Genomic DNA, 20,022 nt, shown 5'->3' with positions numbered 1-20,022 from the left:
TGTGTTTTTGTCTGCAAAAGGTCATGTTTGCCATATGCCAGCATGTGTGGCCGTTTCTCTGCAGGAGTATCACGAGATGCTGGTAGAGGTGTCCGGTTCGGACTGGAAACGAGTCAACCACAAAGCCCAGTTGGTGTGCTGGCGTACAGGCGTACACAATTGGCAGTGTGTCAACGCCAGCATCGGACGTCCCCTGAACCCACGTCCGGTTAGCGCCTACAGCTCTGGCCAGGAACAAAGGGATTTTGTCTACCCCGCGCCCCCAGACTTTCAAACGTCAGTTAGGCGACTTTTCTGGATAAAGACTCTTCCGAGTACTCCAACAGAGCACCCGAACGGTGTCTCATTGTCCACTAAAATGTACTAAAACTCCACTAACATGCTGTAACGCCCCAACCCTCCCCAATTTACCTCCAACTCCATCTCAGGCCAGGCCCTGTCGTTTCGGCAGACACAACGGCCTCGATTCGCTGCGGCAGGCATTTTCGGCGCATACCAGGTGCTCTCAGGATTCCCCGCACATGGAAATGGAAATAACCCAATAAGCAGTGTTCCCCCAGAATTTCTGGAAACTGAATCACCGAGAAAACCACGAGTAAACGAGCATGCGAGAAACGAGCCATTTCGAGGCCGTAGTAAAAGCGATTTCCAAGAATGGCATCCAAAGTACAGCAACTACGGGGGTATGGTACCCTAAATTATAGCGCCCAACCGTTGAATGAGGGGAAGGACGCTTGTAGCTTGGAGAATTCATTGGACTCCGTAAGACGGCCGAGATTTGCACGGCCACGTTGACATTCTTTTTGATTTTGATGCGCCTGAACGTGCACATGTCCAGAGTTACATGAAGCTCCGGACCGTCCTCGATCACTGAATACGTCGAATTAACGATTGACGACTACGCGGACGACGACGACAGCCCCGGTGGCGTTTCTCTGAACTTTGGTGCTCCAGTGGCTTCAGTGGCTTCAGCGGCTTCAGTGACAGCGTCGGCTCTTGGTAGTGATGGTCGGCACCGATCCACGGCAGTTGTGGTCCTGATCCACAACCCCGGAGTCCACGGCGAGGAAGGAGGGAAGAGGGAAGAGGAAAAGGAGAAGAGGAAGCAGCGATGCAACAGAGCACCGGCAGAACCAAAGTTGCCCGCGGCGCAGGCACGCCGTCTCGAGGCACGCGGTCGGCAAGATCGACTGTCGCTGCTGCCACATCGGCAGCTGGCACAGCACAAACAGAAAGAACGTCTGAACCAGCGGCGCAAACGGCAGGAGCAACAGGAACAGGAGGACGAGGAAAGGAAGGCACAACCATGGCCGCGTCAGCAAATACAGTATTGTCTAAAGGGGCTCCTCTTCCGCCCTCATCACAACAACAACAACAACAACCGCCCGCACAAGACAACTCTCCCGCCGCCTCGTCAACCTCCGCCACGACCACGGCAGCCGGCCCGACGACATCGGTCCCTGCTCCCAAGCGGCAACGCGTCTCTCGTGCTTGCGACCAGTGCCGGGCGATGCGCGAAAAGTGCGATGGTGCGCAGCCGCAGTGCTCCTCGTGTGTCACCCAGCGCCGCGCTTGCACCTACAAGACAAGCCCCAAAAAGCGCGGTGTCCAGACGGGTTACATCCGCACGCTCGAATTGACTCTGTCGTCCCTGCTGGACGAGGTGCCGGGCTGCGCCGACGCGTTGGACGGCCTGTTTGGCCGGCACGGCGGCGACGCTGCACAGCGTCTGTTCAACCCCGAGGCCGGCGCGGCGGGTAGCCAGCAGCAGCAGCAAAAGGACCTGGAGAGGCACAACCGCCTCCACCGGCGGTGGCACAAGAGCCGCGCACGGCGCGAGATCAACCGGCTGCTGTCGACAGACGGCTTCAGCACCGCCGTGGCACGGCCCGTGTCCGACGACAGGGCCGGCTCCGACGACGACACCTCCCCAGAGGGCCCAGGGAGAGCACCCGATACACTGTCCGGGGAGCCTGCTGCATCCGCCATAACATGGTCCCCGTCTGAAAACACCATCCCCTCACCGCGGTCCGGCACAGGTGGCCACACCGACGATGCACGCTGCAACTCCCGTGTACCACTCCCACCGAACCACTGGCAACTTCTGGATGTGTACTTTTCCTATACCCACTGCTGGTTCCCCATCCTCGAGCGCCAGGACCTGCTCAAGGCCGTCTACCAGTACGAGCGCGAGCTGGGTGAGCCAGCGTCGGCGCCGACTGCGTCAGGCACTCCATCGTCTCCGTCGGCCGCCACTGCCGAGCTCTGGAGCGTCTTAGCCCTTGCCTCTTTTCAGAATGCGGCGTCGCGAAGTCAACAACAGGCCGACCCAAACACAACAACATCAACAGCAACGTCAACAGCCACACCCTCCACAACACACTGCGACCCGTCGCTCGCATGGCCGCCACATCGTATCTACAACGTCGCCCGCCAAATGATCCCGCTCGACGACGGACCCTTTGAGATCCCCCATGCGCGCGCTCTCTTGCTGCTGGCCCTGATCAACATCGGCCGACGCCGGCATACAGCTGCACGCGTGCTTGTGGCCTTGTCGCGACAGATTTTGCAGGACGCCGACTGCCTATCCCGAGTCAGCGAGAATAGCCCCATGGCCATCCGCCGACGCATTGTCGATGCAGTCACGAGTGGTTGCTGCATCATTGAGGCCTTTTTGGCCATCGTGCGGTCATCTCTGAGGCCGTTGCGATCTCTACCACAAAACCACAACCATCAGCACCAACACCAACAACAGGCGTATCGATCACATCAAAACCCGGGCTCCTTCTCTCCTCACTCCCCACACAATTGCCCAGCTCTGCCAGAAGACGGTCTCGATGAGTGGCAGCCATGGGTACCTTGTGCTGGATTTGGCCTTGAAGACGGCGGGGCCACATCAGAGCGCAGTCCGGCGTACGCCTTGACGACATTCAACCAGCTGCATGATCTTTTTACTTGTATGCAGCACCAGCAAACGAACCTCTCCCAGGCACCCTCGCCCTCTGACTACAACGATGTGGTTGCGGCGACGGCGGCAGGGACGAACGACAACCCCTACGGCGATGCCCTGGACCGTGTAATACGACCCGATGTGCCCTTCTCGGCCTTTGTGCGGTCGACCGACCGAGCATCTGCCGCCGTCCCATCGGCCCATATCCTCCGCATCACCTTTATTTGGATGCACATATTATTGCCACCATTCTCCGAGCCCGGCAACGTCAATGGCAGCATCAATCCTAACCGTGCCCATCTCTTGGCCGATGTTCTCGAGCAGTTTGTTGCCCGTTTCGGATCTGCTGGCGCACCGCCCACACTGGTGCCGTGTGTCCTGACCGTTGTCGAGCATCCATTGTTTCAGCAGTTGCCGCCTCTCCTGCAGCAGCGATTTTGCGCCTTGAGAGATGCTCTTGTGGCGGTTTGGCAGGATACTGCGACATCGCAACAGCAGTCGCAAAAACAGCTGCCTGCAGTGGCAAATGCTACCACTCCACGGCCCAACGCAATGCTGCGGCAGAAGCTGGCACCTTCGGGACAAGGAATCCCCGGAGCAACTATGACCACGGCAAACAATGCACCTGTTGTTTATCAATCTGCGAGCCCTGAAGCTGCAGCTGTGCGTCCGCAGCATCAGCAGCAACAGCAACCACCAACGGCACGCCATCATAGACTGTCCATTTTGGAGACATCCCTGCAAGCAGTGCAGCCTACTCAACAACAGCAGCCGCAGCCACAAGATGCAAACATGTACAATGGAAACGGACCGTCGCCTGCCTTTGGCTTCCCTCCCCTGCCGATCGCGTCACCGACTGCCGCCACTGCCGCCACTGCTGCTGTTGCTGCCAATGCCGCCAATACCGCCGCGACGTATCCCATGACGGGTTCGTCCTACGGCGCGGTTGGCGGACCAGACAATATGGCTGTCGATAACTTTGACGGCGCTTTTCACGGGGCGCCCGGTGCCAGTGGTGGCACGCTCGACTATGAAGCGCTATTGGACGACCTATCGGCGGTTGACTATCTGGACCGACTGGACGCCGACATTGGCTCGCAGTTTATGGCCAACCTGGGCTTTGCGCCGGGCATAGACAACAATTTGGGCGCCATGATGGGCGAGTTTGGTGGCTTGTAGCCTGTTTATGTAATGATGAGATATGCCACTTCCATGTTCACGTCGATGTCCATCTTCATCGTCGGTTCGTGTTCTTTTTTTTTCCCATTTCATTTCCATCTTTCCGTTTCATTGTTCCGATTCCGTTGGCATCAACGATGACTGTCATCAGCGTTGTTTCTTTCTTTCCCAGTTCGTCAAGTCTTGTCGTTCTCCAGATGTCCCGAACCTGGATGGTCTCTTATGCGGAAAATGTCCGCGGACTTGTCAGTAAACTGCCAACTTGGCAGACGAAATGGATGGCCTTCTTCCCAGTGGTCTGCCTGTTGCTGTCATGACCCTGCACCCACCCACCGTGTCTCATTGGATTGTTGGCCACGAGTCGGGCATGTTGCCCACGTTTTCCATGCCCACTCCACGTTTTCCCCATCAATATCACCCTGGCCGGCCAATCTTATTCCTGGAATTGGTAGTGTTGTCTCCCGTAACACTTTTCTGGCGCTCTGTCTTCGGCCTGCGTGTATTTTCTTCCCGATTTTGCGACGCGCTCTCCACGACATACCCTCCGCCGGGAAAACATTCACTCAGGGATCTGGAGATGCTGTGGAGATTCTGGAGAAAGCTGGGGCTCTTTCTGTGGCTGGCTGTCTATTCTGGCACTGGTTAGCACCCAATTGCCAACCCCAGCCAAGTCCCACGCACATGTCCCAAATTGCCTGACACCTGCCAAGTGCCGGACTCTTGAGCCTTTTTGACAACCCACACCAACACACGCGCTACGACGTTGCCACCCAGGACCCTGGTCTAATGCACACCAACTTTGGATAAACTCTTATCCTCTCAGGGCTTCTTGGACCATAAATCCGGGGAGCTGTCTGCGACCCGGGGACATTTGCGGGGCCAAGGAGTCGACAAAAGACAAGCCAGAAGGCCCAACAACGCCCTAGAGTCAACACAAAAAAGAAAGCAGTAGGACAGACAAGCTTGGCAAGGCCCTGACAGCGCCAGGAAGCGCAGGAACCACCAGGCACTGCCGCTAGCGCCAGATGTCTGCAGTCGCAATTTTTCCCCCAAGCATCGTGGATTGAGGTCGGCCAGGTGGTTGACAGTTCTTCGTCCACACATCTCCGCACCACAGTCGACACAACTCGGCACAACTGGGCACTGCCGGCCCCGTGTGTGGAAGAACGTTCACAGCATTCGGTTGCGCGTCGAGGTTGTATTGGCATTGTGGCTCATGCGGTTGAGTGCCGTCCATCTCTTCTCGTCTTCTTTGTTTTCCCTGAACGATGTGCCGCATCGTTCGTTTCCCCATCGCTTTTCTCACATTGAATTCCGATTCCTGATTCCTGATTCCTGTTCTTCCTCCATGGCCTCTTTCTTTTAGCTGTGTGTATTTCTTTTTCCTGTCTTCCCATCTCTATCCACAGTCCTGGGTTCGGTGTCTGCGGTCCTTTCATTCGTCACCACTTGAAATCAACTTGCACATTCCGAGTTGCCGTCTTCTTCCATCCCTTCTTCCATCTCCCCTCCATCGCGCCCGTCCTTCCCTTCTTCTCTTCCCATTCTCAAGCTTCTCCGCATCCTCCCCATACCCCGGTCCCATGCTACCCTGGCTTGGACAGAGGTCACCTCGTCTTCTTCCTAGCTTCCCCGTACCCCGTGTGACCCTTGGCTCGCACACGTCTCCCATTCCCATCCCATCCAGATATATAATATCGGGCAGTGCCTTCGTCTTGCAACCAACTTCTTTTCCGTCCGTCATCGAGTCCGGGGTCTCCTCTCCACATCATTGGGCCTTTCTTCGTTTTTTATTCCCTTATACGCCGGCCTCTGACTACACCATACTCCCACAACATGTCTATCCTCTCACTCCGCGAGGACCGGCCGACGCCCAGCGCCGTCTACAACTGGCGCATCTACGCCTGTGCGGTCGTTGTGTCGTGGGCGTCGTGCATGATCGGCTACGACTCGGCCTTTATTGGCACCACCATTGCTCTGCCCTCGTTCATTGCTGAATTCAACCTCGACTCCTACTCGGCCTCCAAGCGCGCTCTGATTTCCGCCAATATCGTTTCCGTCTACCAGGCTGGCGCCTTCTTCGGCTCCCTGGCCGCCTATGCGTCTTCCTACTTCATTGGCCGCCGCAAGTCGCTGTGGCTGTTTTCTGTGCTCTTCATTGCCGGCGCCGGCGGCATGCTGGCTGCCAATGCGCAGCGCGGCCTCAACGTGATTGTCGGCACGCGCTTCCTGGCCGGCTTCGGCATTGGCGGCGCCTCCAACATGGTCCCCATCTACATCTCGGAGCTGTCCCCGCCGGCCATCCGCGGCCGTCTCGTCGGCATGTACGAGCTGGGCTGGCAGGTTGGTGGCCTGGTGGGCTTCTGGATCAACTACGGCATCAGCGAGCACCTGCCCTCCAACAACACCCAATGGCTGATCCCCTTTGGCGTGCAGCTGATCCCGGCCGGCCTGCTGCTGATTGGCAGCTTCTGGGTGCCCGAGTCCCCCCGTTGGTTGTTCTCCAAGGGCCGACGCGAGGAGGCCATGAAGGTCCTGTGCTGGCTGCGGCAGCTGCCGGCGGACGACACGTACATGCTGCAGGAGGTGGCCTACATTGACGAGGATCTGACGCGGTTCCGCGACGAGGTGGGCGCGGGCTTCTTCAAGCCGTTCCGCGCGCTCAAGAAGAGCCGCGTGCAGTGGCGCTTCTTCCTCGGCGGCATGCTGTTCTTGTGGCAGAACGCGACGGGCATCAACGCCATCAACTACTACTCGCCCACCGTCTTCAAGACGCTCGGCATCACGGGCACCAACACGGGCTTCCTGACGACGGGTATCTTTGGCGTCGTCAAGACGGCCATCACGTTCTTGTGGTTGCTGTACCTGATTGACCGCCTCGGCCGGCGCAACCTGCTGCTGTTTGGCTCGGTTGCCGGCTCCGTCTGCATGTGGATCATCGGTGCCCTCGTCAAGGACGTGATTCCCAAGGTCGACTCCTCCGCCGGCATGTCCCCGGGCGGTGTCGCGGCCATCTTCTTCTTTTACCTGTGGACGGCCGTCTACACGCCCTCGTGGAACGGCACGCCCTGGGTCATCAACTCGGAGATGTTTGACCAGAACACGCGCTCGCTCGGCCAGGCGTCGGCCGCCGCCAACAACTGGTTCTGGAACTTTTTGATCTCGCGCTTCACGCCGCAAATGTTCCTCAAGATGGGCTACGGCGTCTACTTCTTCTTTGCCGCGCTCATGATGCTGTCGGCCGTCTTTGTCTTTCTCCTGCTGCCCGAGACCAAGGCCATTCCCCTCGAGCAGATGGACCGCCTGTTTGCCACCAAGCCTGTCCGCGGCGCGCACGCCATCGTCATGGACGAGCTGGCGCGCATCAGCGACGTGCAGCGCCAGGAGAGCGACGAGAAGCCGGCGGTAGCAGCGGAGGAGTATGCCTAAGTGTTTGGGGTGGTGTGCACTCTTTCCTTTGCTGGCCGTTTATATTTTTTATGTTTAATTAAGTTGATAATAAAATTAATCAAGATTATCAAGTTTCAACCAAGTTCATGCAATAACTTTCATCGGGTTTTAATTGAGGCCGATAGGCGAAAACACGTAGGAGGTACCGAAATAGCTACACAGTCTCCAACGAGCTCACCTACCGCAAGGGCCATGTCGAGGACGCCGGACGTTGTTCTCCATTTATACGCGGCCGTCGCTGCAGAGGACCAGTCGTTATATATCTATTTATTTTTGAACGAGAAAATACACAAACGGCTGTCAACGGGGCTCCTCTTTTAGACTATCAATAAGCAGAGAATAAAATTACACGCTGTGACACGGTCAGTGGCCCTACATTACCTATTTTAACTTTCCGTTCTAACCACTTTATCATCGTAGGGACGCGGCTACCCTCCTATGGGAATTGCTTTTCGTAGTCGACCAGGGTGAAGCGGTACCGGACGTCGTTGTTGTGCAGACGGGTCACTAGATGTTGTTAGTTTGTTGTCACGCTTCCACAAACAGTAATACAGCATAAACCCCTTCCGCCCTCTCACTTACGAGCTTTGCCAACACCCTCCTCGCCGACGGGGATAGTCTCCACCCAGCTCTTGATGCCCTTGTCGGCCGCCAGCTGCAGCATGTCCAGCGTCTCCCGCCGGCTGCCCAGGTGGCTGCTGCCAATCAGACACCCGTTGCTCAGCAGGCTCTGGGGACGCACTTGCCATCCCTCGTCCTCGGGCAGGCCCACGGCAATGTACCGCCCGTGCACCTTGAGCAGCGACAGGTAGGGGCTGAGGTCGAAGCCGTCGTTGGACGACGCCGTCGACAGGATCATGTCAAAGGTCATCTTGTGCGCCTCGTTCCACCCGGCCGCGGCCGTCGCCAGGAAGCCGTCCGCCCCGAGCGCCTTGGCGTCGGCCTGTTTCTTGTCGCTGCGCGAGAGGACCCACGTCTCCGCGCCCAGGGCCTTGCTGAACAGCACGCCAAAGTGGCCGATGCCGCCGAGGCCCAGAATGCCAATCTTTTTGCCGGGCCCGGCGCCGTTGCGCACCAGCGGCGAGTATGCCGTCAGGCCCGCGCACAGCATCGGCGCCGCCAGCGCCGTCGGCAGCGCCGCGGGGATCGGAAACACCCAGTGCTCGTGCGCCCGGATGTGCGACGCGTAGCCACCGTGCGCCAGCGTCCCACTGTCCGGGTACACGCTGCCGTACGTGTCCAGCTGCTGCGGGCAGTACGTCTCGTTGTCCGTCGCGCAGGCGCCGCAGGCCGCCTTGTCCAGACACGCAAAGATCTGCGCGCCGACGCCGACGCGGTCGCCCACCTTGGCATTCGTCACGGCCGCGCCGACGCTCACCACGTGGCCGACAATCTCGTGGCCCGGCACCAGTGGCCAGTGCGTGTTGCCCCAGCCGCCCGTGGCCGTGTGCACGTCCGACCCGCAGACGCCGCAGGCCGTGATCTTGATGTCGATGTCGTGGTCGCCAAACGGCTTGGGCTTGAACTCGATGCGCTTCGGCTGGTTCCACTGCTCGGCCGACGGAATGGCGAAGCCCTCGAATGTGTCGGGATACATGGTGGGGGTTGTGTGAAGGTACGAAGATGATGTGACAAGGTTGTTAGAGGACAAGGAATAGACTGATGGCGATGAGTGACGGAAATGAATGGTGAATGTAGCTGGATATACACTCTTCTTATTAACCTGGCAAAGTGTATATACCGTCCTTCTCGCCCGCGATAGCGCTATTTTTGGCGGAGCTGATGTTCTAGATTTTCTTTTTCTTCTTCTTTTTTTTCTTGTCTCCAAAAAGCAACGACTCCGCACAGGGCCTCCTCCGTCGCGGTGCTCGGTCGCTGTTTCTTATGTTATCTACTAGCGGGTGCATGTCTCCCCGCCTTCTTCTTTTTGGCATCACGAGCTTCAAAGCGTCGATACAGGTATCCCGCTTAGCCGCCGCGCCAGACTGTTGACAAACGTCTCCAACGGCATGTTGATGCCGCCTATCCCCGGAGCGTTCCGAGTCGCCTCTAGTAGCTCCACCCTTGCGTCCTGCTCGCGTGGCGATCTTGTCAAATGAGCAACCTAACTTTTTGCGGCCCGAGTGCCAACTGACTACTCACACGATACTTCGACTAATAAACGAAACTCGATATTGAATTCTGCAACGGGAGTTGTATCGGACGGCAGCCGAATAGATTAAAAGCGGGAATCAGCCGCTCAGAAATGTGACGTCATATGTGGTGTGTAAGTGGGCTGTGCCGTTGTTTCCAGCGGTAGTACTATCATCTGCTTTTATAGAAAAGGAGCCAGCAAGGAGTAAATAATGTATATCAGACACAGAAACAGAGCCGAAGAGTATACCAGCGTTACAGTAGCTGAACGAAGGAAGAGTATTGGCGACAGGAGCGCTGACAAGACGACGGTGAAACCCAATTAAACGCTGGAACGTGATGGGCTTATGGGGGGGTTGCAATCAAAAGCGAAGACGGAAAAGAAACAAGGACTTTTGTCTGGCACGGTGCGGTGGCAGAAGGCAAACCTCAAAACAGTGTGTCGATGCCAGTAAAGGCAGAAGGATACCACAGGGGCCGCGATATTGAAACGCCGTGGAACACACCACAAATAATCCGTACGTCCACAAACGACCTGAAACATTGCATCCCGTGCAACTTATACGACTTTTAATGAACGCCACCACATCGTGTCTTATCGTCCTTACAGTTATTTCGGCATGTCCCATCGTTGCCATTGAGCAAGGTCGTGTATAATGCCACGTGTTGAATCACGTGCCGTCCGGGCTTACATCCGATCCGATGACGGAATACATCCGAACACTATCGGCCCCGCAACCAAACTGATGCTGCCGACGAATCTCTACCTGTTTTATTTTTCTGCATCGACAATCTGACTCACAGCGATACAAGCAGAATGGCCATCACGCGCGTCACATATTTTAAAGTCCCCAAGGCGGCGGACCGGCAGGCACTCGTTTCCCTGTACCGAGCCATGCCGACCAAAGCGTTGAAGGTAGGTCCTGCAAAGGCAGACTGAGTTTATTTCAATTGTGGCAGTAGATACTATCACCCAGCTGGCTTGTGGCCATCGCTTCGCTCTGGCTGCTCACCACTAACTGGTGGCAGAACGGCGCACCCTACATCCGCTCCGTCAAGGCCGGCCCTGCGCTGGCCGACGCCCGCAGCCAGGGTTTTACGTTTGCGGCCATTTCGGTGTTTGACTCGCTCGAGGACATGCAGTATTACGACAAAGGCTGTACTGCGCACGCAGAGCTGCGGACATTTGCTCAGTCGGTGCACGAGGGGGCCATGGTTGTGTATTTTGAGGATGCGCTGGCGAACGAGTAAGCGACGAGCGACGAGCCAATGGCTGTCGCGAACAAGTACGATGAGAGGCGGAAGCCATCCAGTAGAGAATAGCGGCCATAGATCATTGATACAGCCATCTACCATGTACTGTCTACCATCTATCCTCTATTTGGACGGCATCGTCTTTGCTTGCGTGATGAGGTCGACCACCGTCTGCTCAAACGTCTTGTACTTGAGACCGAGGGCCTGTGCAGCGGTCGCGCCATCGACGCCGTGTGACTCGTCCACGGGCTGCTCTTCCGGCGTGACCGCCGCCTTTGCCCAGTCGAAATGGTCCACCACGATCTGTGCCGCCCGGCCGTACGAAAACCGCTCGGGCGATGCAGGGATGTACCGCTGGCCACCGGCCGCGGGTCTGAGCAACGCCTCGACGTGGGCCAGCGCCAGGTCGCGCACATCGATCCAGAACGGCACGCGCGCCACCGGCAGCGGCGTCGCCCCCGACGCAACTTTCCACAGCATGGCGTTCGACTCGTTGAGGTCGGCTGTTGTCGCGACGGGGTGCGCAATGGGGCCGAACGTCATGGGCGGGCACAGCGCCACCAGGTCGAACGGCGGCGCCGTCTCCCTGACAAAATCCCACGCCGCCTGCTCGGCAAACTTTTTGCTGCCCCGGTAGGCCACCACCGCGCCCGTGGCCTTGTCGGCGGCCTCGGCATAGGTCAGGGGGTTCCAGTCAGCGCCCGTGTATGTAAAGTAGACGCCGTTCGTGCGGTCCTTGCGGTCGACATCCAGCACAGAGGCAAAGGACGAGGTCACGACCACTCTCTTGACCGTCGCGTTCGGGGCGGCGGCTGCCGCCGCCAGAACGGCCTTGACGCCGTTGATGGCCGGGACAATCAGCTCCTTCTCGTTGTCGGTGGTGTCGTACGTAAACGGACTGGCCACGTGGATGACGCCGTCGACGCCCTTCACGGCAGCAGCGAGCTCGCCACCGTTGGTCGAGCCAAAGTCGCCAATCGTGACAAAGTCCAGCTTGTCTTGGTACTGCGGCCGGGCCGCGCGCATGGCCTCGCCCTTGGCCGCGGAACGCGTGGCGCCGCGGACGCGCAGACCGCGGGACAAGAGGACATCGACGACATGGGCACCGATGAAGCCCGTGGCGCCCGTCACGAGGACGTATTGTCTGGTAGGAGGTCAGTTGTGGCTGTGAAGAGGGTCTTCACGACAGTCGAGACGGGTGGAGGGTGTGGGCACCTACGGTGAAGACATGGTGTGTTTGTCTGTATTTGAGTAGGGAAGGTGAGTTGGGTAGCTGGGAAGGTCGAGGTTGAGGAAGCGTTGGCAGTCATAGCCTGTGTCGATTGAAGGCCAAGTGTGGAATGTTGAGAAACATTGACTTTGTCAAGAGAAGTTTGGCAGTATCCTCTCCGATGCGCGGAGCCTTGTCAGAGTTACCGGTTGTTATAGAATTGGCAGTGCCGCCACCGTGGTACTTTCTACGCCGTCCGATAGGAACCCTGTGATAGACCTTGGCGTTAAAGCGGAGAAGCTATTGGAGATAGTTTGAGCTCATCCGTGGATGCCTTCCACTTTCCCACCTGGTGGGGTTGTCCCTTCCTTGGGAAGTATGTTGTTATTGATTGGAGAACAGGGGCAGACGGGGAAGGCACGACCTTGTCGCAAGGGTAAACGGACGTGGAGAGGGATCCACTTTCCGGAGAGGGCAACAGCGGCGTACGAACCACCAACAAAGGCAGGCGTGACCGGTCCCAGCGGCAAGCGCTGCCGCCCACACCCGACGCGCCAACACTAAGGGAAGCGCATGCCAGGCGGACAAGGAAACGAGAAGAGGAAAAAAAAGCCAAGATGGAAACAAATTGCAGGCTAGCCACGGCCCTGGCACCGTTCCCCAGCCTGGCCCCGGGTGTCTCTCCAGTCTCCGTCCTCTCCATCTTGTCTCCAGCTTGTCTCCATGTCTGTCTCCAGTTTTCCCCAGTTCTCGCCTGTCGATTCTGTACCCTTGTATTGCTGTTCGTTGTTTTCTTTTTCGTCTGTCTTTCTTCACCCGTCTCCTTCTTCGTCCCACTCGGCACACAGTCGGCATCAGCATCGTCTCTCGTCCCTCACTCCTCACTTGGATCCAGAGATGCCACCCAGCCTTGATAGACGGACGTAGATTCTCCTACGTTCCTTTCATCTGGAGTAGGTTCTCTATTGTCTTCCTCGTGTCACCCCCAGGCCATTAACACACCAACTCGGTTAGCTGTTGCTGCACGTCTGCCGTGTCCGCACCTTACCGTCCTCTCTCCTCCCTGTTACTCGCTTCTCCCTTGTCACCCTATCTAGCACCAGTTGCAATCACACCTCCATTGTCGATCGTCTATATATGAGTCTTCTCTCGCCGTCTTGACGATCGTTTCTTTCTCCCACCTTCACCCTTTGTCCCAACTCCAGTCCCTCTCTTCCGTTCTGGCAAGACTGTTGTCCTCGTTTGACCTCTTCTCTCGTCCCTCTTTGCCTTTTGTTTTTGTTTACATTTCCCACAACATCATCACCATGCCGGCCCTCAACGAGCGCCTCAGCGGCGTCAAGCTGCTGGTGGCCATCACGATTGTCAACGCCATCAGTCTCGGCTGGTTTGGCTACGACCAGGGCGTCTTCTCGGGTGTGCTCGTGTCCGCCGACTTCAAGAAGCAGTTCCCGCAGACGCTCAAGTCCAACATCTCCGGCATCACCTCGTCGTGCTTTAGCCTGGGCGCCTTTGTCGGTGCCATCACCGCCTTTACGTACGGCGACACATTTGGCCGCCGCCGGTCCATCATTCTGGGCATGACCTGCAACATCATCGGTGCCATCCTGCAGATTACGTCGTTCGACCTGCCCCAGCTCATCGTCGGCCGCATCATCAATGGCTACGGCATGGGCGTCACCTCGTCCGTCTGCCCCGTCTTCCAGGCCGAGTGCTCCAAGCCGACGGTCCGCGGCAAGCTCGTGGCCTTGGGCTCGTGGTGCAACACCGCCGCCTTCTGTCTCGTGAGCTGGATCAACTTTGGCATCTACTTCCAGGGCGGGCCTCTGCAGTGGCGCCTGCCGCTCGCCCTGCAGCTCATCTTCCCGCTTGTCGTCGTGCCCATGCTCTTTTTCGTGCCCGAGTCGCCGCGCTGGCTGGTGCTCAAAGACCGCCACGAGGAGGCCCTGGCCATCCTGGCGCGTCTCGAGGGCCCCAGCGTGTCGGTGCACGACCCGGCCGTCACCGCGGCCTTCCTCAACATCTCGCAGACCCTGGCCCTCGAGCGCCGCGACCAGATGCCGCTCAAGGACGTCCTGCTGTGCCGCGACCAGACCCAGACCCTGCGCCGCCTCATCCTGTCGTGCGGCACGCAGCTGATGCAGCAGTTCTCGGGCGTCAACGCCCTCGGTTACTACCTGCCGACGCTGCTCGAGACGAGCCTGGGCTTCAGCGAGAAGAAGGCGCGCCTGTTCACCGCCATCAACAGCGTCATCTACCTGTTCTCGGCCTGTGTCTGTCTGCTGCTGATTGACAAGGTCGGCCGCCGCAAGCTGATGCTCTACGGATCGGTGTCCATGGGCTCGACCTACCTGATTTCGGCCCTGACCCTGCTCGGCGCCAAGAACGACCCGTCCAAGAAGCGCATCCTCGGCAACGTCACCACGTCCATGTTCTTCCTCTACTACTTTACGTACGGCACGTCCTTTGCCAAGGTCCCCTGGGTCTTCAACTCGGAAATCAACTCACTGTCGTGGCGGACCCGTGGTGCCGCCGCCGCCACGGCCACCAACTGGATCGGCTCGTTTGCCGTCACCCAGTTCACCGCCACCGGCGTCAAGAACCTGGGCTGGGCCTTTTACCTCATCTTTGCCATCATCTGCTATGCCTACTTTCCCATTGTCTTTTGCCTGTACCCCGAGACAGCCCGCCGCACGCTTGAGGACATGGACCAGATCTTCATCACGCACCCCTCCATCTTTGTCTTTGGCAAGCCCGCCCTCACCAACCGCAAGCGCCCGCAGGTCTTTATCGATGCCGAGAACGAGCGCATTGCGGCCGCCGAGGCCTCGGAGCTGGGGCAGGAGGTGCTAGACACGAAGGCACAGGTGAGAAGCAAGCACGTCGAGGAGGCGTGAGCGAGCATCCTTCTCTCACACTCCCTATTCTCAAGAATGTATTTTGGAATGTAGCAACTGTAGATAGCGTGTACAATACCTCCAATTGATTGTGTCGACTGTTTCTCTCTGTTTGGAACATAATGTGATTATTGCCGTGTCACCAAACCAAGTAGCCTTTTGCCGACATGACCGACTTCTCACTCTGTGATGGCTGTTTGCGATATTCATCCAGTTTCGCCTTTTGTCACATTGTTGGCGAAACCAGCACAAAAATAATCGTATCAATGACGGCCTTGTATTGTCGCTAAGAACACCATCAGATCTCGAATCAAACGCCCTATGCTTCTCCTGGTTTTGCCGCTATTCGGACTCTTCTTCCACCACTCCCCATCCTCGCTGTTTGCTCGCCTCTTTCTTCTTCGCCCGCTTGTCTTCGCCTTCTTCGACTCCTTCGCCGTCCTCGGCTTCTGCCTTCCCCATAATTCGGTAGTCCACGCGAGACCACGCGACTTGGCCCCCATAGCGTGTGGGCAACGCTATTAGGCACTAGTCGTTAGCGCCCTCAGGCGACTGTCCCCAGCTTCCAGCGTCTTCAGAGTCCTGCTGCCTTTTTGCATGCACTTGGTCTCCGTATAAGGCGCGTGTCACCTGGCGCCTTTCCCCGATGCTCTTTTGCAGCCACTTGGACTTTCTTTCAACAAAAACAAACAGGGACGAAAGTAGATTGCAGCAAACGAAGCGGGCAGACTGCCGACAGCCCGCCGTTGACAGACCTACGGATACTGACGGCAATACTCCCAGCCGGTATCATTGTAACTGTCTTCCCCTTGCCTCTCCCAGCGTTTCTCCGGCAGCATGAGCTTCAACCGTAAGAGGGTTGCCTTGGCGTGCACCTATTGTCGGCACAGGTGAGTTGAATGTGTCGATTCGCTCCTTCCTTGACAGTCCACTTTTCTGCCACCTTCCATCTGTCATGTACCTTCCGTTGGCTACCCCTTCCTTTCACCGCCTACTGACACATCTTGGCCTCTTCCTCAGAAAACGTCGATGCAATGCTGGCAAACCCTCGTGTCAAAACTGCATCGAGGCACAGGTCAACTGCGAGTATGACGATGCGCCCTCGCAGCGCATTGACACGTCGGGCGGCAGCCGCGAGATCTTGAGTCGGCTGCGCGACATCGAGGCCCTTCTCGAGGCGCAATCGGACAGTCTGCTGTCGATGGCAGGAGGGTTTGGGGCGACGACGTCATCGCGGCCTGCAACAACAACTACAACAACTGCTGGTAATAGCAGCGACAGCAGCAACAACGGCACCAACCATGCCGCCACCGCAGCCGTGCCCGACGACCGGTCGCTGGCGTCGCTGTCCGCGTCGCTGTCCACGTCACACATGGGCGTGCCCATGACACCGCTGCCACTTACCAACATTGACATCGCCGAGGACCTGGCCGGCGTGCCACCCCTGACCATCCCCGTCAAGCACAAGACGTCGTCGAGCTACTTGCTGAGCCTGCCGGCCATGAAGGCACTGATCGGCGAGTACCCACCGGACCTCTTCTTCCTGCTCGAATCACGAGATCCACTACCGCCACCGCTCGCTCTGGACGCGGCAACGTCCTTTTCGACGCAGCCAAGGCCGTTGCCGCCACTGGGCCGCGATGTCACCGACTACCTCGTGTCGGCCTTTTTCAGCATGGCCCACGAGAGCCACCCGGTGTTGGACGAGGCCGAGTTCCGAGCGTTGTATGCGCGGTTTCGCGCGGATGCGGGACTGAGCAGCATTGAAAACGCCCTGTGCATGGTCGTCCTGGCCATTGGCGCTGTGGCCGTGTCGGCGCCTGGCGCTGCCGACTTCCGCACCAATCCACCCGGCATGGATTACATGCAGCACGCCCTGCCGACGCTCGTCGCGCAGTCCGCCTGGTCGTTTTCCTACAGCACGATCCTGGCGCAGGCGCTGGTGCTGGCCAGCAACTACTTTGCCTTTATTGTGCGGCCGCTGCACAGCTGGCGCCTTATCTTTTCGGCGTCGACCATCCTGCAGTTTAAGCTGTCGGGTCTCGAGGCGCGGCAGATACAGCAGTCGCCGGCTGCGCACGAGTACGAGTCGCTATTGCGCCTGTTTTGGTCCTGTTTTCTGCTCGAGTGTGACCGGCTGGCCGAGCTCGAGCTCCCCCGCAGCAGCCTCCAGCAGTTGACCGACGAGACGGCCCTGCCCAGCTGCGACAGCTTGTCGCCGTTGCAGTCCACGTGCTATCTGGCCGAGATCTCGATACGCCGCCTGCTGAACCGGATCCACAACTGCCTGTACCCCGTCAAGCAGCACCTGTTCCGGCTGTCGTCCGCCGCCCTCATGACCACGGACAATTTCACCATGGAGGAGATTACAGCCATGCAGACGGTCTGTGACGAGCTGCGCCGGCAGCTCGACCTGTGGCACGCGTCCATCCCCGAACCCTACCGACCGCTCCTCAACACCGTGCCCGAGGGCCACACCGACCGCCAGCTGGTGCTGCGCATTCGGTATTTTGCCGCCCGGCACATTATTTATCGACCGTTTGTGCTGTACATTGTCAGCACGCCGCCGACCGCCACGCTCCCCGAGTCCATTCGGGAAAAGGCCGCATTGTGCATCGACGCCTGCCGCTCGTACATTTTGAATGTCACCCACATCATCCAGCGGCCCAGCCAGTACACGTGGACGTTTTCGCTGAGCTCGCTGGCTGCCGTGGTGGTCGTCACGCTGTCGTCGCTCTGTCCCCTGCTGAAGCATTTGGTGCCAGACATTGACGAGCTGCAGACGGTGGCCATTCGCAACATTCGCAGTTGGCACATGTCGAGTTTGGAGGCGGTGGTGTCTATTTTGGAGGATATGCAGAGGAAGCAGAGGATACTGTCGAGGGTATGAGCGAGTATAACGGGCGGGAGGTAAAGTAGGCGACAGCCAACTGCAGAACGGGGGCACGACGAAAAAGGAGACCAACGACTACGACGACAGCGATAATTCAAATTCAAATCAAGTTACTTCAATGCAATTTAATTTAACCAAAAGCAACCAAAAACAACCAGCCTAGCCATGAAATCTATGTCATCTCTCACACTTTCCCCCCTCCCTCGACTGTCTCTACAACTCACCACCTGTTGGTTGAGCACTAATCTCCAGACCAACGTCGCTCTGCCAGAAAGAGCCGGTCGGGTAGGTGTACTTCTCGAGGGCCTCGTCGGTGTAGCCCGTCGAGTAGCCCGGCGCCAGCGGCGTGATATAGTGTGCGTTGACAATCTGGGAGGGGTGCCGCAGGTTCTCGCGGTGGCTGTCGGCGTTCTCGAGCATGGACTTGTTGCCGCTGACGGCGACGTAGTCAATGGTCGACAGGTGCGACGTCAGCTCGGTGAGGCCCATGGCGCCGTTGTGGGGGATGCAGGGCACGCCAAACTTGCACGCCATGAGCATGACCGCCAGGCACTCGTTGACGCTGCCGAGCCGCACTGCGTCGATCTGGCACACGTCCGTGGCCTCGGCCTGCAGCAGTTGCTTGAACGTGACGCGGTTTTGGGCCGCCTCGCCGGTGGCCACGCCGACGCCGTAGGGCTTGAGCGCCCTGCGGATGGCCGCGTGGCCCAGCACGTCGTCGGGGTTGGTGGGCTCCTCGATGAACACGGGCCTGAACTCGACGAGCTGCTTCATGTAGGCAATGGCCTCGGGCACGCTCCAGACCTGGTTGGCGTCGATCATGATCTGGTAGCCCTTGTCGTAGCCCAGGACGTCGCGCACGGCCGCCAGCTTGGCGCGGTCGGCCTCGACGCTGGTGCCGACCTTGAACTTGAAGACGGTGTAGCCCTGGTCGATGGTGTCCTGCAGCACCTCCTTCATGCGGTCGCCTGTAAAGGCCATCCACCCGGGCGACGTCGTGTACGCCGGCACGGCCGTGTTGGCGCGCGCCTCGGCGAGACGAGCCTCTTTGCCGGCCTGGGTCTTCTTGAGGAGGGCCACCGCCTCGTCGGGCGTGATGGCGTCGGTGATGTACCGGAAGTCGATGCACTGCACCAGCTCCTCGGGCGTCATGTCGCAGACGACCTGCCACACGGGCTTCTGGACAATCTTGCCCCACAGGTCCCACACGGCATTTAGCACGCCCGCCACGGCCAGGTGCGTCACGCTCTTTTCGGGCCCGATCCACCGGTACTGGCTGTCGGCCACCATGTACCGCCACGTCTTGCCCATGTTGCGCGTCAGCTCGTGCATCGTCTTGCCGACGACGCGCTGCGCAAAGATGCCCAGGGCCATGCAGATCAGCTCGCTGCCGCGGCCGTTGGAAAAGGCAATGCCCTCGCCGACCAGCGTGCTGCCGACGTTCGTCTCGAGGCGGATGTAGGGGTGCGAGCCGTTGGTGCCGACGTGCATGGCATCGGAGCCCACACCGTCGAGCGAGGTCGGGAAGCGGATGTCGGTGACAGTGAATCCGGTGATGGTGACGTCGGCCACCGTCAAGCTGGGAGACGCGACGGAGCCCATGTTGGGTAGAGTGACGATGGAGATGTTGAGATGAGGAGAGGATGGAGAATGTTCGAGATGTTGGAAATGTTGATCTGATTCTTCTGGTTGAAGTCGGAAAGTAGAAATCAACCAGATGGACAAGACACAGAACAAAAATGATCAAATAATAAACAGTAGACGAAATAGATAAACGAACAGAAAAGTAACGGAGTGAATATGTTTTAATAGAGGCACAGCAAGTAGACCATACACATCCAAACGACCTCAATGCATCCACCTCGTTAAACGGTCTTCTACTCGGAGCTCTGGCATTTGTGCCTCCAACAGCCAAAGCCAACCCTGCGACCACGGAGACAGCGGAGCAGTAAGGACCGACGGCAGAGGCGAGAGCCCACTATGAGCGAGGTTTCCGTTGGACGACCAATTCGACAGCCGGAGGACCTCATAGCAGCGCCGCCAATTCGGAGTCGTC

At 58.2% G+C, this 20,022-nt stretch overlaps 8 protein-coding genes across 8 annotated transcripts; 5 read left to right on the top strand and 3 right to left on the bottom strand.

Annotated features, from left to right (window-relative positions):
- Positions 1-1,111: 1,111 nt before the first annotated feature.
- On the top strand, positions 1,112-4,129 carry SPSK_00687 (uncharacterized protein; the record flags this gene model as incomplete). Its single annotated transcript, XM_016727637.1, has 1 exon — positions 1,112-4,129. One exon carries the CDS (start codon positions 1,112-1,114, stop codon positions 4,127-4,129), a length of 3,018 nt encoding a protein of 1,005 aa, XP_016584274.1.
- A 1,836-nt stretch (positions 4,130-5,965) lies between these two features.
- Positions 5,966-7,558, top strand: SPSK_00776 (quinate permease; the record flags this gene model as incomplete). The annotated part of the gene is made up of 1 exon (XM_016727724.1): positions 5,966-7,558. One exon carries the CDS (start codon positions 5,966-5,968, stop codon positions 7,556-7,558), a length of 1,593 nt encoding a protein of 530 aa, XP_016584273.1.
- A 457-nt stretch (positions 7,559-8,015) lies between these two features.
- SPSK_00826 (alcohol dehydrogenase (NADP+)) lies at positions 8,016-9,176 on the bottom strand (the record flags this gene model as incomplete). The annotated part of the gene is made up of 2 exons (XM_016727773.1): positions 8,016-8,086; positions 8,162-9,176. The coding sequence occupies 2 exons, from the start codon at positions 9,174-9,176 to the stop codon at positions 8,016-8,018; spliced, it is 1,086 nt and encodes a 361-aa protein (XP_016584272.1).
- Positions 9,177-10,529: 1,353 nt separating this feature from the next.
- On the top strand, positions 10,530-10,963 carry SPSK_00925 (stress responsive A/B barrel domain protein; the record flags this gene model as incomplete). Its single annotated transcript, XM_016727867.1, has 2 exons — positions 10,530-10,628; positions 10,676-10,963. The coding sequence occupies 2 exons, from the start codon at positions 10,530-10,532 to the stop codon at positions 10,961-10,963; spliced, it is 387 nt and encodes a 128-aa protein (XP_016584271.1).
- A 126-nt stretch (positions 10,964-11,089) lies between these two features.
- SPSK_00835 (uncharacterized protein) lies at positions 11,090-12,196 on the bottom strand (the record flags this gene model as incomplete). The annotated part of the gene is made up of 2 exons (XM_016727782.1): positions 11,090-12,110; positions 12,186-12,196. 2 exons carry the CDS (start codon positions 12,194-12,196, stop codon positions 11,090-11,092), a joined length of 1,032 nt encoding a protein of 343 aa, XP_016584270.1.
- A 1,287-nt stretch (positions 12,197-13,483) lies between these two features.
- SPSK_00778 (uncharacterized protein) lies at positions 13,484-15,073 on the top strand (the record flags this gene model as incomplete). The annotated part of the gene is made up of 1 exon (XM_016727726.1): positions 13,484-15,073. One exon carries the CDS (start codon positions 13,484-13,486, stop codon positions 15,071-15,073), a length of 1,590 nt encoding a protein of 529 aa, XP_016584269.1.
- A 955-nt stretch (positions 15,074-16,028) lies between these two features.
- On the top strand, positions 16,029-17,963 carry SPSK_00740 (uncharacterized protein; the record flags this gene model as incomplete). The annotated part of the gene is made up of 1 exon (XM_016727688.1): positions 16,029-17,963. The coding sequence occupies one exon, from the start codon at positions 16,029-16,031 to the stop codon at positions 17,961-17,963; it is 1,935 nt and encodes a 644-aa protein (XP_016584268.1).
- A 216-nt stretch (positions 17,964-18,179) lies between these two features.
- SPSK_00800 (uncharacterized protein) lies at positions 18,180-19,568 on the bottom strand (the record flags this gene model as incomplete). The annotated part of the gene is made up of 1 exon (XM_016727748.1): positions 18,180-19,568. The coding sequence occupies one exon, from the start codon at positions 19,566-19,568 to the stop codon at positions 18,180-18,182; it is 1,389 nt and encodes a 462-aa protein (XP_016584267.1).
- Between the last annotated feature and the right edge of the window lie 454 nt (positions 19,569-20,022).

The sequence above is a fragment of the Sporothrix schenckii genome (assembly GCF_000961545.1).
Source record: "Sporothrix schenckii 1099-18 chromosome Unknown Cont48, whole genome shotgun sequence".
NCBI classification, from domain to species: domain Eukaryota; kingdom Fungi; phylum Ascomycota; class Sordariomycetes; order Ophiostomatales; family Ophiostomataceae; genus Sporothrix; species Sporothrix schenckii.
The sequence above is the reverse complement of the archived record's forward strand: the minus strand, read 5'-3'. Positions and strand labels throughout refer to the sequence as shown.